Genomic DNA, 15109 nt, shown 5'->3' with positions numbered 1-15109 from the left:
TCTTAAGAAATATACCAGTAGTCAGATACAATGGGATTTGTATTACCTATAAATTATACCTCTTAGACTAGTCTGTCTAGTGGATGTGAAACTTAACTTACAGTACAACTTTATTAATGTAAATAAACTTGGAGGTATTTTCAAATATCACCTACTGTTTTTACTAAGCCTAAATACTATATGGATACCTTAAAACATAGTAATGTTTAATATTTAAAACTGATCATGACTTTGAATATGGCCACAAAAGATTTTATGATGTTGTGTTGCCATATTAGGCTATATGCACAAGGCATCATGGGAACTTCTGCGCACATTTATATTTTCATCATTTAACAGACACTCTTGCAAGTCTTTTCCAGAGAGACTTGCAAAGTGCATCTTTTATAAACTTCACATTATTACATAAAACACTACTAACAATATTACTAATGTTTACTTTTTTGAATGTTTACAAATAGATAGTGAGATAGTGAAGTGGTAGAGGGGAGATATGGAGAAATTCCGGGCAGAGGAGATGAGTAAACCTGTACCACCACCCTGTCCAGATAGAGGGAGCATCTGGGTGAAGGTGTACGTGACGGAAGGGGCATAGTTCGCTACATTAGGTTAACAATAGGTAATGACCTGACGGGGCCTCCCTCAGTGGACTCCCACAGATAGACTTCCTTGTCTTTGTATAACTTTGTATGACGGAGTCTACACCTGATGAGGCTGAGAGACCGGGCTGCCGTTTTAGCATGGAAACATGCGGTAAATACTCTGCCCAGCTAACAAGCAGGTGGGCAGCCAGCTGATACGGGGAAGCTGAAAGCGATTACCACTTAAATGCACCCTGGAAATGATAAAACTACTGGAAACATGAACAAACACGTGGATGTATAAAAAATAATAAAACGACGCACGAGCACAAAGCTCACATAATTTCACATAAATGCACTCCGTCTCTCTCTTACTCTCCGACCTTGCTGTTTCTCCTTCTGTAAATTAATAATTTTGTATGTAAAATTGTTTAATAGATGTATTATGTATTTGTGTAGTATGTGCCTTGATCCACAGTGACCTGCAGTACTTACAGTTTAAGCATAAAGTATGTGGTGAATAAGTGTAAAGTAGTAGGTGTGTGTATCTGTATGTGTATATGTGTGAACATTCACTGATAAATACTGTAACATAACACTCCACCAAAGATATCTAAACACGATCAGAATGCAAACTGTGGACCACCACTAACTGCCTCCTTCACTATCTACATTTTCAGTGGAGCAGGCACACATGCTGTGCCGTTTGCACTTTACTTCACCTGACAAATAACCACTCGATTCGGAAGATTTTCCAACTTGTTTGGATGTTTATTTCAACATTACAATAAAATAAACAATAACAACATTTGGTATGACACAAATGATAAATTGTGGTTTTAATATCAGTTTGGAAAAGCCAAAATGACTGAGCATATGGTCAGGTATAATGAATGAATGGGATATACGGAATACATTGCATTATTTTGAAAGTGAAGTCCACCTTCCAACATTTTTAAAAGTCTCTACTGATAATTTAAATACATAAAAGAGTGTATTTGCAAAGGGCATGTCTACAGGCAGGGTGATCATCCGGAACAGACAAGTGTCTGTATCTGGGGCCTCTCGTTCCTTTTCTACTTGCATGCCAAGACATGTCTGGGCAGTTTTAATGCAAATGGAAACAGTTGCTTCCATGTTTGGCAGAGTATGAATCTTCATTATAGGACCAAGGACCTATGGGGAGCTACTGCTTACATTACACTCCTGGCTGAAGCCTGAAAGCCAGAAACAGACTAAAGAGAGCAATGTTAACACGGAAGACTCGGAAGAGCTTCTATGCCCTCACACTTTTGCTGAAACACAGTCACTGCATCTCGGTGATTCAGGTTCTGTTGCCATAGTTGCCATAGATGCAAGTTGGTGCAGAAGTATTCCGCTGTATGCTGCCTGTGGTCTTAAGCCCAGAGATATAGTACAGGGCCAAAAGTTACAGGTTACAGGGCCAAAAATGAAACGGTTGATTGATAGTGGAGACTTTTTCTGAATTTCATTTCGTGGGCATGCAAGCAGAAAAGGGGAATCAGTGTTGGTGGGATTTGCGCTGCCTGGATAAGTCTTGGCCTTAAGCCCATTCATGGAGCACATATGCACAGGAAGGACAGAACTTTAGACCCTGGCTTTATAGGCCAAATGGGGCTTAAGTGAAATTAGGAATGTTACCACGGTAACTAAGGATAGACATGATACAGCAAAAGCATATAAATACAGGCAGAATTTATTTAGTTTTTTGTAAAAGTTATAAAAATATAAATAGATCAGGACCCGTATTCATAAACCGCCACAAAGTAACTCTTGAGAATGGGCTTTAGTTTTGTAACAAGCCAAGTTGCACCTAGATGTGTGTTCATGAAGGCACTGTGAGTAAGGAATAATTAGAACAAACTCTCGGATAAATAAAAGCATGCCTAAGACTGCTACAACCAAATCTGTGATTGCCATGCAACTGCAAGCTGATGTTGCACTCCAGATACAGATGCATATAGAATACCATTTTTTACCATTAATCTTCCGCAAGAAAAGTTGTAAATTCCTCCCAATCAGCTGTGAGGAACAGCATCGTGAGAACATTACCATCCCCCTAGACAGAGCCCCTCACTATTCATTCATGCATTGACATCACACACATAATTTCATCCTTGTAAAATCTGCAAACTTGTTGCAGTCAGAAGGAAGCTGCTGAGCTGTCTGAAAGTTCCTCCAGTCCATTAGGAGTCCTCATTCTCCTTAGGATCTTAGGATCCAAAATACTTTACAAATTACATACTTGATTGTTTCTTGTCTCCAGTTTTACTCTTATTCTTAGAAATTATTCAGGCGAGAATGTTTGGATAATGAAGAGGAACCTCTACCTCCCACAGTCTATCCTACCTTTGTCACTATAGGGCAAAGCTACGAAGTTCTCCCCTTCCCCTCCCATCTTTTGTCCTCCTCCACCACATCTCTCTCCCTCCCTCCCGCTTTGCTTTCTCTCCCCATCACTGGTCCGGATCACTGGTGTCTTGGGTGTCCGGTGTGTAGTGAGTCTCGCAGAACTCTCGGATCCGGCTGCAGGCCTCCACCATCATGTCCTCCGGTACAGTCACCACAATCCGGAAAAAGTTGGGGTACTCGAAGGCCTGCGTGACAAGGGGAAGTGGGGTACAGTCAGGGATCTGTAAAAGAGCACTGAGCTTTCCTATGCAGCGGGTAAACAGAAAGGGATAGTAGCCAAAGCAGCAGTGTGGATTAGATCTGACTGACCTAATTTAATTGACTGATTGACTAACTGACTCATTGACGATTGATTGACTTATTGATTGATTGTGTGAGAGAGTGAGTCAGTGAATCAGTGAGTGAGTGAGTGAGTGAGAGATTTAGGGAAGTGCTATACCGTGGCAGGGAGGCAGAAGACAGACTGCTCTGTCACTAGGCGCTCAGTGAATTCCACATCATTACGGAACTCAGGAAAGTGCTCCATCTCAATCCCCACCTGAAAACACATGCAGGCACACATGGACACACACACTTGAGTCAAAGCGCCAGTGCATATACACTGAATTTACTTCTAACCATACAGCAGTCCTGGTATAACACAGACTCAGCTGTCTCCTACTACATTTTACATTTACATTTATTTATGTAGTAGACGCTTTTATCCAAAGCGACTTACAAAAGTGCATACAGTAAGTATAGCGACAGTACGGGGACAGGATGTGTACAGTTCCACAATGAGACAGTTCTCAGCTGAGAGCAAGGTCTGTTTGAGGACACAGTACTATCAGATTTGTACAACTACTACAGTGCAAGAGAATGATGGGTCATCATATTTGCACATTTGCAGCGGGGACATGGCCTCCAGCACTACAACTCAGAAGACGTTGACACTCACCATCAGGTACATGGCTCCAGAGGGCCTCACTGGAGTCAGACCAGGAATAGAGGACAATGCAGAGAAACAAAGCTCCGAGTTAGACTGAGAGTGAAAGAGACAGAGAGGGGAAGAGAGGGGGAAAAGGGAAAAGGGAAGAAGAGATATTTAACATTTAAGAGCAAGATCCCATACATGAATCCCTATTTAACATTTAAAGCAAGATCCCATGTATGAATCCCTCCCCCCTCAACCTGACCCCTGATCCTACAGACCTTCAGGAAGTTTACGGTGCTATCAAGGAACTCCTTGGGCGTGCTGTTCAGAATGGTCTCTAGCGCCCCCTGGACAATGGTGCAAGGACCTAGAATGCGCTGGCTCAGCTTCACTAGACCCTCCCGGATCTGTGAGAGAGAGAATGATAAAGAAAGAGAAATCAACTAAAGAAAACCATAGGTGTGTGTGTGAATGTAAGTATGTATGAGAGTACGTTACATGAGTGTGTATGAGCGTGACTGTGTTAAATGTGTGTGTGTGTGTGTGTGTGTGTGTGTATGGTGAGTGGGTGTGTGTATGGATGTGTTATATTAGTGTTTGTGAGTGTGTAAATGTAAGTGCATGTGTTATATGAGTGTGTGTATGGATGTGCTATATGAGAGTTTGTGCATGTGTAAATATGTGTGCATGTGTTATATGAGTGTGTGTGTGTGTGTGTATGTGGTGTGTCAGTATGTATATGGGTGTGTTATATGACTGTTTGCGTGTGTAAATGTGTGTGTGTGTCTGTGTTATATGAATGTACATGTTACTGCAGGTATGAGGATAGGCTCACCTCTGACCCAAATGCCTGGTTCCGATCATGGATGAGGATCCAGCCCATCCTCCAGCCTGGGACCAGCCAGCGCTTGGCCAGTCCGCCACATGACAGGATTGGCACATCACTGCTGAGGGGTGCCATATAGTGGCAGCTGTAGCCTGGAAACACCTGAAGAGACACCTGTTCATTACACACTACATAGCACATTACACAGAACACTGTAATATACAGAACACTGCAGAACCCTACAGACATCACTGACCAATGTGGAATACAACAGAGCAATATGGAGCACTGGCATTTACTACAGAGCATCACAGAACGGTGTAGAACGCTCCAGAAGACTGAGCACAGCAAAACATTGCAGAACGTTAAGGCACAGCACAGAACACTGCGAATTATTACACAACACTAAAGAATTCATAGCGCACAGGCACACGGAGGCATTACTGTCTGTTAAGCTTTAATATCTCATCTTTAAATGTGGGAAAATTTATCCCATGAACAGTCAAGCTTTCAGCACAGGTGTGCTGGATATATGGACCAGATGGTCAGCTCAATGTGCCTGATGTTGAAAATTCTGCTTCTGCCATTGTTGAAGCTGCAGGTGCTAGTTGTGAACATTCTCTACGGGGCCTAGTATAGATCAGAACATCCATAGACAGCACAGGAACGCAAACAGCACCAGAAGCTACTATTACCGACCGGAACCGGAACCTCCTCAAAACAGGGCAGAAGGAACACTGAAGTTGAACGTCTGGTCAGGGTACTGTCTGTGGTGTCAAGGACAGAAGTGAGTTTGAAATAATATGGAGGCTGAGAACAGAGAGAGGGAGCAAAAGGAGGATGAGAAAGGAGGAGGCAGCGGGGAGAGGAGAATGCAGGAGGAGCGCTGAGTCACTCCGGAACCTGGTTTGAATTAGAGCCCGAAACCATGAAGAGAGGCGTGGGGATCCGCCCACCTCAAAAGGCCTGTCTGATTGGCTGGAGCTGACTAACTGACAGCTGGGAGAGCGAAAACCTCAAGCCTCAAAAACATGTAACCGCAGAGGGGCCTGAGGCCTGTGCGCCCGCCCCCCTCTGCCTGCACAGCTTCAGCACCAGAGAGGGACAGCAGCCAATCCCCCCATCTCCTGTGCTAACCCCACCCTGCCTGGCTCTGAAAGCTCATAATCACCTACACTTCCATAAAAAGGGGGTCTGTCAAACACCCCCCCCCCCAAACCCAACCCCCATGCCCTTCAAAATGCTCCATCCCACCCCACCCTGTCAGTACCCAATCAGCTTCCCTGTCAGAAAAAGGGGGCTTTTCTACCCCCCCTATCCCACTAAACCCCCCCCCCCCAAAGCCATTGATGCTAATCACTAGCACATGCAGGAGAAATGCAAAGTCATTCTGCTCCATGTCTGCAGCACTGTGAGAAACCTGCTAAAGAGCACCCAGAATCTCCACCCTCCCCAGCTTTCAGCTATCCCTATCTAACCCAGCTACAGCTTCAAACCCTGTATGAGATAATGTATTACGCCAAAACTTGGATTCCATCCCACCTGACCCTGAGCAGCACCATGCTCCCTGACCCAATCTAAACTCCGCTCTCCAGGTTAAGATAAACTGTAAATACAGAATTTCTTCCTCCCATTTAATTCGTCAGAGTCAGATTCTGTTCCTTTCTCTCCGCATTTCTTGAACTCTCTCCCTCGCTTTGTATCTTTCTTTCTGTCTGCATCTTCCCCTGAATCTCTTTCTGTCTCGCTCCTTTTCATTTATTGCTCACCATGTCTCCATAGATCTCGTCAGCCAGGATGGGGGTGCAGTGTTTGGATGCAACTGGAGCCACGCAGAGAGAGAGAGTGAGAGAGTCAAGGTCAGAGAGTTGAATGGTATGCCAGACAATTCTTATTCTTGTTGCAACACATTAAATTCCCGAGTCAGTAAATGTCCATAGCTGTGAAATACATTCACCACTAAAAACTATTGAATGCATAGCATAGTCAAATAGCATGTACAAATCCTGGTCCTTAAGATGCTTCTAACCAAAGAGTTAGACTTCAGCAATGTGTGTAGAAGTTTAACGTACTACATAAGGTATGGGAAAAATACACTGCGTGTTGTAGGCCGCGGGTGGCTGGGTGTGTCAGGAGCACTCACCTGCGAGGATGTCTTGCAGGTGCTCCTTGCTGTAGACAGAGCCGCAGGGGTTGGAGGGGTTGTTGACGATTAAACACGCCGTTTTCTCGTCAATCAGAGACTCCAGGTGCTCCAGGTCAATCTCCCAGGACTTCTCTGGCTGCAGCAGAGACCAACCACCATGTGACCCCTCACTGACCAATCACTGACCTCCTGCCTCTTTGAGCTCTGACTGTGCTGCAGAAAAGCCATGCCTCACCTCCCTTATCAATGCAACATTCAGTGGTAAATTGGACTCACATTCACACATATCAAAAACTACACTACAGCTACACTACACTGATGAGAACTTCAGAGTACAGTGTATGCATCCCTGCATCCACCAAACTGCACATGTAAACCCTTTCACATGTCATGCACCAGCATAGGAATTAGCTAATGCTGTGAATGACAGCCTGATGAAATGCTGTTGCTGATGATGTTTTGTGATGCTTTATTTGCTGTGGTCTCCATTCTCTCTTCGCTTTTACTGACTTTCCCCGGGTAATCGAAAGGATTTGCTTCTTAGTGTTTATGTGTGTGTGAGAGTCAGTGTGTTTGTGTGTGAGGTAGTCAGTGTGCACACTTGTGTGTGTGTGCATGTGTGTGAGTTTGAGTATGTCCACATTAAAGTGTCTGGTGAGCTTTTGGGGGGGGGGAGGGAGACACAGAACATGCCTCTGTGGGTAATAGGAGCCAGATGTATCCTGGTTAGCAGAGCACACCACAGCAAATTCTGCTCAAAGAAGTGTGTGCATTTTCAACCAATCACATCCATTCTCATCTCACCCGCCTCTTCCCACCTCCTCTCCTCCCTCTCCCTCTTTCTTGTCCTTGTCTGCCTTCTCTATCCCTCTGTCTTACCTGCAGGTTGTACAGTTTGACCTGGATTCCCAGGGACACAGCGAGTGTCTTGTAGAGAGAGAACCCGGGGCAGGGCACCAAGATGTTGTCTCCTGGGTTACAGAGCACACTGATGCACAACTCAATGGCCTGGCTACAGCCACTGGTCAGGATCACATCCTACAAGGCACAGATAGAGACAGAGAGATAGTGACCACACATGAATTGAGCTGAGTGACCCGTGACTCCAAGTGCAGTGACCTCAACATGCTGCAGTTCACAGTCAAAGACACCTTTTCCAGGACCATCATTCTGGTTTTATAGGGGGTCATAATGGAGAAAGTGGAGTGATGTCAAATGGGGTATGGGGGAAAATGGAATGCATGTAGGAATGTTGCAGCAGACACACCTTGCCTTCCAGTGGAGCTTCAGGACAGCTGTAGAAGTTTGCCACCGCTTCTCTGCTCTGCAGATAACCTGTCAAACAGTGAGTGAAGGTTTTAAGTTCTAAATCTGTTACACCCATTAGGACAGACTAACAGAATGGATAGCTGAACTGGCTGACAGATGGGTGGACAGATAGGCAGACATGCCAGAACATTTGCAGCACACAGAAGGAAAGGTTTCGGCCTGAACAGAATGGTTCCTGATCACTGTGAATCAGAAGCCAGTAGATTTTATTCATGCTTTGCTTATATCCCAGAGACCTAATTGCCCACTCCCTGCTTTGCCCCAGTCCACGTCTCTCACCTACTGAGGGTGCGTAGCCATTGTACCGGTGTGAGTCAATGGCATCCTTCATTGCTTGCAGAATTCTCTCATCTGTGGGCAAGTTCCCGAAAACAGTGGGGTCTCCTGAAGAAGAGAGGGAGAGAGGGAGGACATTACCCAGTGAGCCAAGGACAGATCATCTGTTGGCTTTACTGAGGACTTATTATGTGGATGCATATTTGTAGCCCTTGCTGTTGAGCTGTCTAGATGACATTAAGCTTGGCATGTTATCCAGCTTCCTCATGCTGAGTTCCAGGGAAAAACCTGGACTGATGCTGAGTGGTCCATGCCTATATATCGAAATGTCACTCATTCAGTGTCTATTACCTTTCATAAAATGGATGCAAATTATAATTGGATTATCACGTCAAAATTCATGCAAGATCTTCTTTTTTCATCTCAGAGCTCTGGTAAAAATCACTCACGTGCTTGATGAGAGCACCCCCTATACTTTTATCCATGCATTTATTTTTTCACATCTTGATTCCATTCTTCTTTCATTCTTTGTGGTCTGTTAATATTCATTCACTGGTCTGTAATCTAGTCAATCATTTTATATGATTTACATTGGGCCCAGATTTCTTGAATCTTGTACATGAAATAACATAAATTTATTCATGGTGCAACCATGTAGGTCTTGACTGATCTCATACTACCATAATGCGTACCTTACAAAACAAAGAAACCAGACTATTGACTATCATCAGAACCCACCAGAGGACTGTTGATAATTGATATTTCAGTAAATAGGATCCCTCCATATTGAGCTCTTTGCCAAGGTCAATCAGAGATTCTTTATAAATTATTTACTTATTTAGACTTGGATATTTTTTAAATCATAGCTCAAAACCTGTATTTTTGGCAGAACACTTGACCCTTGCTCCTAAGGTCCTATAGGGTTAAACGCACTGTATACACGTATTATATTGTTTTGTTAGTGGTCTCATGTGGAATGACAAAAATGTGGGCATGTGGGTGTCTGTATGTATGTGTGCAGTCTTACCAATGGACAGGGCGATCATCGCCTTGTCTGGATTGGGCGTCAGCTTCATGCCGTCCACGATGGCGCGGATGGGGTTCAGGGTGTTCTTGGACATTTCCGAGGCCCGGATGTTCCATCGTGGCTTCCGAGTCCTCATTTCGGCCTTATTAACGCTGCCCTTCTTATTGACGTGACGGACACCGTTGCTTTGAACTCCATTCCCATTAGTATGGATCATATACGACTTGCTCTCCATGCTACAAACGCAGCTAAAGAATGAGCTGCGTGGGTGGAAAGACAGCAATTTTTAACCATTTTCAAAACTTTTTTCTTCCAAAACGCTCATTCACGAAAGAAAACGTTGCATCCGAGCCGACTTAAGCCTTTCGTAAGTTAGATCGGTAAGGTGCTTTGTCCCAATGCATGACGTTCGCAAAAATTCATTTGCTCAAAATGTCGTGTTTTACAGTACATTATAGTCTACTTGTTATAAACACAGTGTTATTGAAACAAGATAGGCTAGTCTTGCTATGACTCAGTGTTCACATCACACGTATAAACCCATCAAATGATAACTTCAAATTGTACGCAAAGATAACTGGGCTACTTCTGCGATTTATTTTAAAAATATTATGAGAATAAATTGAACACCAGTCAAAATCTCAAAAATAACGAAAGGGGAAACAAAACGACTTCGCGAGTGTCAATTTTAAGAAATGGTTACGTGAAATTGGCAGAAAAAGATGCAGGCATTAAAGCAATTCATATTCAGATGGTAAATAAATAAAACGCCATCGAACCAGGGACATTTGCATGAAGATAAATTCTGAAGACGAAGAGAAATTCTGTAGTTTAAAAACTTTTTCCACTTATCACATGCACTGCCCTGCAGATGAATGATTCCCCCGCTCATTGTGCCGCGCGCATCATGTGTGGGAGAAAGTCAAGGTATTCTACAATGTCTCTTCAAATCGGTGAAGAACACACAAATTACACAAAATAAAGTATATCTATGTGGATGTGGATGTAGACTTTATTTACGAAAAGAGACTCTTTATTTTAAGATAGATAATTGCATAGTAACCACATCAACAATCAACTTTTTAATAAAAAACTTACACATATCGTGTATCAACAACGCACCCACAACTATACCAGGGTTTAAGATTCATTTAAGAATAAAAGAGTAGCCAATATTCACATTTACCACCTTTATATTAGTTTAAATCTATTATATTATATAAGACACGTTGGGTCATATTAAAATATTTAAAAGACCAAAACACATCTTTTTGTTTGGCAGATTAAAATAAACGAATACATCTCCTGCATACAAATAATGCCGGTTTAGGGCCAATCTGCTATCTAAAGGTACAAATAAAAAGTAAAAGTAAAAAGAGGAAAACAAATACCTTGTAAAATCTCAGCTGTGTCCCAGCTCAAAAAGAGGAGTTGTATATCTGAATGCACAAAAATGATTAGAATCTCTTTAACAGTCTCCCTTTATAACAACCCCCCAAATATGGGTGTCGTATTTTACCCGTTTTTTTCATTGGCGGAGACAGAGGGCCGCTCCATACACCCCTGTTACATCATTCCCAAAATCTAAAACTCTCGAAGTAAGCGCATCTAAATACCATGCAATACCATAGTGGACTATAGGCTCTGTCTCGCTACCTTCGCTTTCCCCGCGCGTAAAAACGCAGACCTCGAATTGCTATCCGAGGACCTGCGGTGTTTCCCGTCAATTTCACTGTATGCTGTTATATATTTCCCATATGCTATTCATCGAAAGGGCACATTTAACATTTATTACCCAAGCGTCCCGTTAAAACGACCTGAGTCTTACACCTCTAAGAGGTTATTTGTTTGGACAGGGCTTCGTTCATTTTCAAAGATGAATTTGCTTATTTCAGGGAACAGAAGATTTTGACATCAGACACCAGTCCCAGAGATGGGGACCAGAAAATTATTTCCAGTCTTTCCCCAGAACAAAGACCGGGGACAGCTCGCTGCCACGCTAATTCTCTTCATTTTACAATTATGTGCACGAAAACGAAACACATCTGCAAATCGTAATTGTGGATGTTTGTCTGCGTATTCTGAGACTCCAGAAATGCTTGGAGGATATGTTGAACGATATGTATTCTAAAATGGGAACAGCCACATGCTGTTGTTAAAATCTGGTATGGATTACATGTCGAAACGTATATGATTCATATAAAAACAACATCACGAGACCATTTCGTACGTGCATCCCATGTACAAATCGTCTATGACGATTTTGGTACAACCTGTCCTGGCAGCGCAAACAGTGGTTGTGGATTTGGCATCTGCTCCTCCTCATGTGAAATGAATAATCAGTGATAATGACGTTAACAAAATAGCTAACCTCACCATCTTTTCACCGAATCATTCACAACCACAACCACGTTACATATAATGTTTGAGTGAATGTAAATACTGAATTCAACGAATTTTAAGTTTATAATTTCTAATCCCTCCGCTCAATATGACACGGGGTACAATTTATGAAGCTTATTGTGCGATCCAACAAGAAAATTGTGCGTCTCCAACCACAGTTAACCTGTAAAATTACTGGTGGCATGAAAAAAAAAAGTTGCCATGTAATAGAACAAACACGTAACGGTAGGTGAATGTGAACTTTTCCCCTCGGAGCTAAGTTAGACATTCGGTTACTCCATGGCAAATCAATATAGTGATATTGATTAGAGAACCCCACACATCCAACACTTTCTGTGCGTCACCGAAAGTCACCAATACTGACTAAACCGTTTCAGAGTAGTCACGGTAACCTGTCATTTATTTCCCTGACTCAATACAATGTCACTATTACGTTGTAGTTAATGTCATCATGTAAAATAGAATGAAATTACCTGCCAAACCCCCTTTTCATTTTGTATGTATATATTTCAGCACCATTACCTCAATCACTATCAAAGTGTAGCACCCACCTGGGGTATGCATGGCAGCCATTTTGCACCAGAACACTGACCACATGTCAGCTAAGGCCGAGATTGAAAGAATCACTCAACCAATCTAATGAAAGGATTATTCACACAGAGACATAGACACACAGAGACACAAATCACTAAACATGAAAGGACATCAAGGGTACCTTGAGCCATACACTGTCTGGTACAGGATGTTTGAGCTGGGACCAAGATGCATAAATCTGTCGTCATTTTATGTTCAGCTCTCAACACTTAAGACACCTGAAACATCAACCTTAACTCCCATTTGTGTCATTTCACCCATTGGTTGTATTTATTGTCTGCGATTGCACTGAGAAACATTATTGATTTGAGCACCAAAATGGTTTGGCAACTATGAGGTTTGGTTTGGTCTTTGCACTGTTCATTTACTGTTCATGTGTAAAAAACATGAGTGGAAAAAAACATGACGCAACAGGGAGAAGGGCACTACACTTTGTTCAGATATGCCGGGGACATGTACTCACAACATCAAAAAATAAATAACTTATGTATAAAACTCCCACAGTGATCCAATACACACAAAGTTAACCTTGAACCTTGAACTCCACCCCCTCCCCATCCACCCGAGGCCCCTCCCCCGTGACACCTCACTGGTTGATATGTGCTCTCCACACCCCTCTCTAACCAGTGACATCCTTCTCCCTACACCAGCTCCCCACCCTCACTTCACTTCAGACACACCCCTCATCCCTCACTCCTCCAAACATCCCCCTCTTCTTTCCTCTCCACTGTCCCAGCCTCAGCTGCTCCAGGCAGAAGTTGCACATACATGCTGATCTAGGACCAGTTTTGTTGTTTACCTTATAATGGTTAAGGTTAGAACTGAGGTTAGGGAATCTGTTCCTAGATCAGCACCTGTGGGAAGCTTCTACCTTGAATACCCCAGGCCCATCAGCCTGCTGTCTCTGAGAATCTTCTGCTGTCCTGTGGGGCCTCTGTCACCATGTGTCTCTCCCCACCTCCTAAAACAACTGTTTTTCCCCTATACTCTTTGAAAGCAGTCTGTTCATAGAAATTCTCTCATTTGCTCTGCTCTGCTGGTGGAATGCACCTCCATCCTGTTCCCAGACTACCCCTGGACTCTACTTCCTGCCCCAGTAGGGATTGTACTCTGGGTCTGAATCTTCAGAGTCCAATTCTGAGTAAGAAGAGTCTGATTGAGAGGAATCTGCGAATAGGGCAGACATGGCAAAAACATCTTCCTCCTCCTCTGGTCTCTCTGCAGATGGAGCTCTGGACCTACCCATTCCTGTGGCCCTTCGGCACTCTGCCGGGGTAAGTCTTCTGAGTCGCACAGAGGGCTGTAGGATTTGGGACTGGATCAGAAGCAGCTGACTCTCCAGGGAAATCCTCACCCCGATCCTCCTCATCTCTCTCCTTTCAGGGCAACCAGCTATGTCTCCACCCTGCTCCAGGTTGGGTCTGGGGGCTGGATTCTGATGGGGGAGGGTCACTAGGCGGGCCAAGGGGAGTGGGGGTTCCTGGTGTAGCTCAATTGCACCCTGACCCCTGACCTCCTCAGAGGACTCAGCTAGGATGCCTATATCCTGACCCTCCACCTCCTCAGAGCACTCCTCCAAAATATTCCTTACCCATCTCTGGTGTTTGGAGCACAGCTGCAATGGAAACTCCTCCCGGCCATGCTCCTCTGCATCTGCGCTTTCCTGGCTCTGCCCTCCTGGTGGTGGGCTGTCCCTGCTGGGGCTTTGCTCTGCCCCACTGCCCTGCTCCTCTACAAACGACTCCACAGACAACACTGGCGTGGATGTGGTCCTATCCCCTTCACACCACATCCATCTGCCCTGGGATGTACTAGACCCTGTGCTTTCAGTCTGGTCTGCAGGGGGCGCTGTCCAGTTGGGTCTTTCCTCTGGTTCCATGAGGGTTTGTGACCTCCACTCCCCCAAAGCTGGCCCTCTGCACTGAACAGAGCCATATGTGGGTGGGGAGAGATGTCTGGGGCTGGAGTGGGTACAAGTGGCAATCTGAGCTGCAGGAATCAGAGAAACAATCACTCTGCATGTGCATGTATGTAGCAAAAGGCATAGGTATATCATAGATATATATGTATATTTACATTACATTATTGCCATTTAGCAGACACTCTTATCCAGAGTGAGTAACATATGCTATACATTATCCATTTATACAGCTGGATATTTACTGAACCAGCTGTGGGTTAGGTGCCTTGCCCAAGGGTACATCAGCAGTGCCCCAGCGGGTAATCGAACTGTCAACCTTTTGGTGACAAGCCTTGCTCCTTACCACTATGCTACACTGCTGCCCCAGTGTGTATTTAGGTCTCTGTATTTTTGTTCCCAGGTCATGATATGTAACATTGAGCAGATTGGAGTTTCTCCTGTTTAGTAAGATCCAGGTTCAATGGTAAAACAGCAGAAGGCTCCTGACTCACCACACAGCAGGAGTCTCCTCAGAGCTTCAGGAACACGTTCAGGGCCACAGTTCAGCACTTCCGCCAGCAACTGTTCCCCTTCCACAAGGGGGCGCTCTCCCCTCAAAATCTGAACACATGTAAAGAACAAACTTGAACGCATGCATGTGTAGGGCTTTGTTTAAACTGG

General features: G+C 44.0%; 1 protein-coding gene across 1 annotated transcript; it reads right to left on the bottom strand.

The window, feature by feature from the left end:
* Positions 1–1331: 1331 nt before the first annotated feature.
* Positions 1332–11009, bottom strand: tat (tyrosine aminotransferase). Its single transcript, XM_036544420.1, has 12 exons — positions 10923–11009; positions 9532–9791; positions 8508–8612; positions 8167–8234; positions 7779–7937; positions 6897–7035; positions 6523–6575; positions 4763–4915; positions 4206–4334; positions 3952–4035; positions 3454–3552; positions 1332–3199 (listed from the first exon to the last, which is right to left on the bottom strand). The coding sequence occupies exons 2-12, from the start codon at positions 9764–9766 to the stop codon at positions 3059–3061; spliced, it is 1365 nt and encodes a 454-aa protein (XP_036400313.1). The 5' UTR covers positions 9767–9791; positions 10923–11009; the 3' UTR covers positions 1332–3058.
* Between the last annotated feature and the right edge of the window lie 4100 nt (positions 11010–15109).

This window comes from Megalops cyprinoides, chromosome 13 (assembly GCF_013368585.1).
Source record: "Megalops cyprinoides isolate fMegCyp1 chromosome 13, fMegCyp1.pri, whole genome shotgun sequence".
Classification (NCBI taxonomy): Eukaryota; Metazoa; Chordata; class Actinopteri; order Elopiformes; family Megalopidae; genus Megalops; species Megalops cyprinoides.
This window is presented reverse-complemented; position numbering and strand designations above follow the sequence as displayed.

Bases quoted from the DNA above. Each gene is read 5' to 3' on its own strand.
- tat (XM_036544420.1), bottom strand. From the start codon at position 9,766: ATGGAGAGCAAGTCGTATATGATCCATACTAATGGGAATGGAGTTCAA. The intron at 8,235-8,507 runs GTGAGAGACGTG...ACTGTTTGACAG, and splicing joins TGGCTACGCACCCTCAGTAG to GTTATCTGCAGAGCAGAGAA. The intron at 3,553-3,951 runs GTGAGTGTCAAC...ATGTGTTTTCAG, and splicing joins CTGGAGCCATGTACCTGATG to GTGGGGATTGAGATGGAGCA.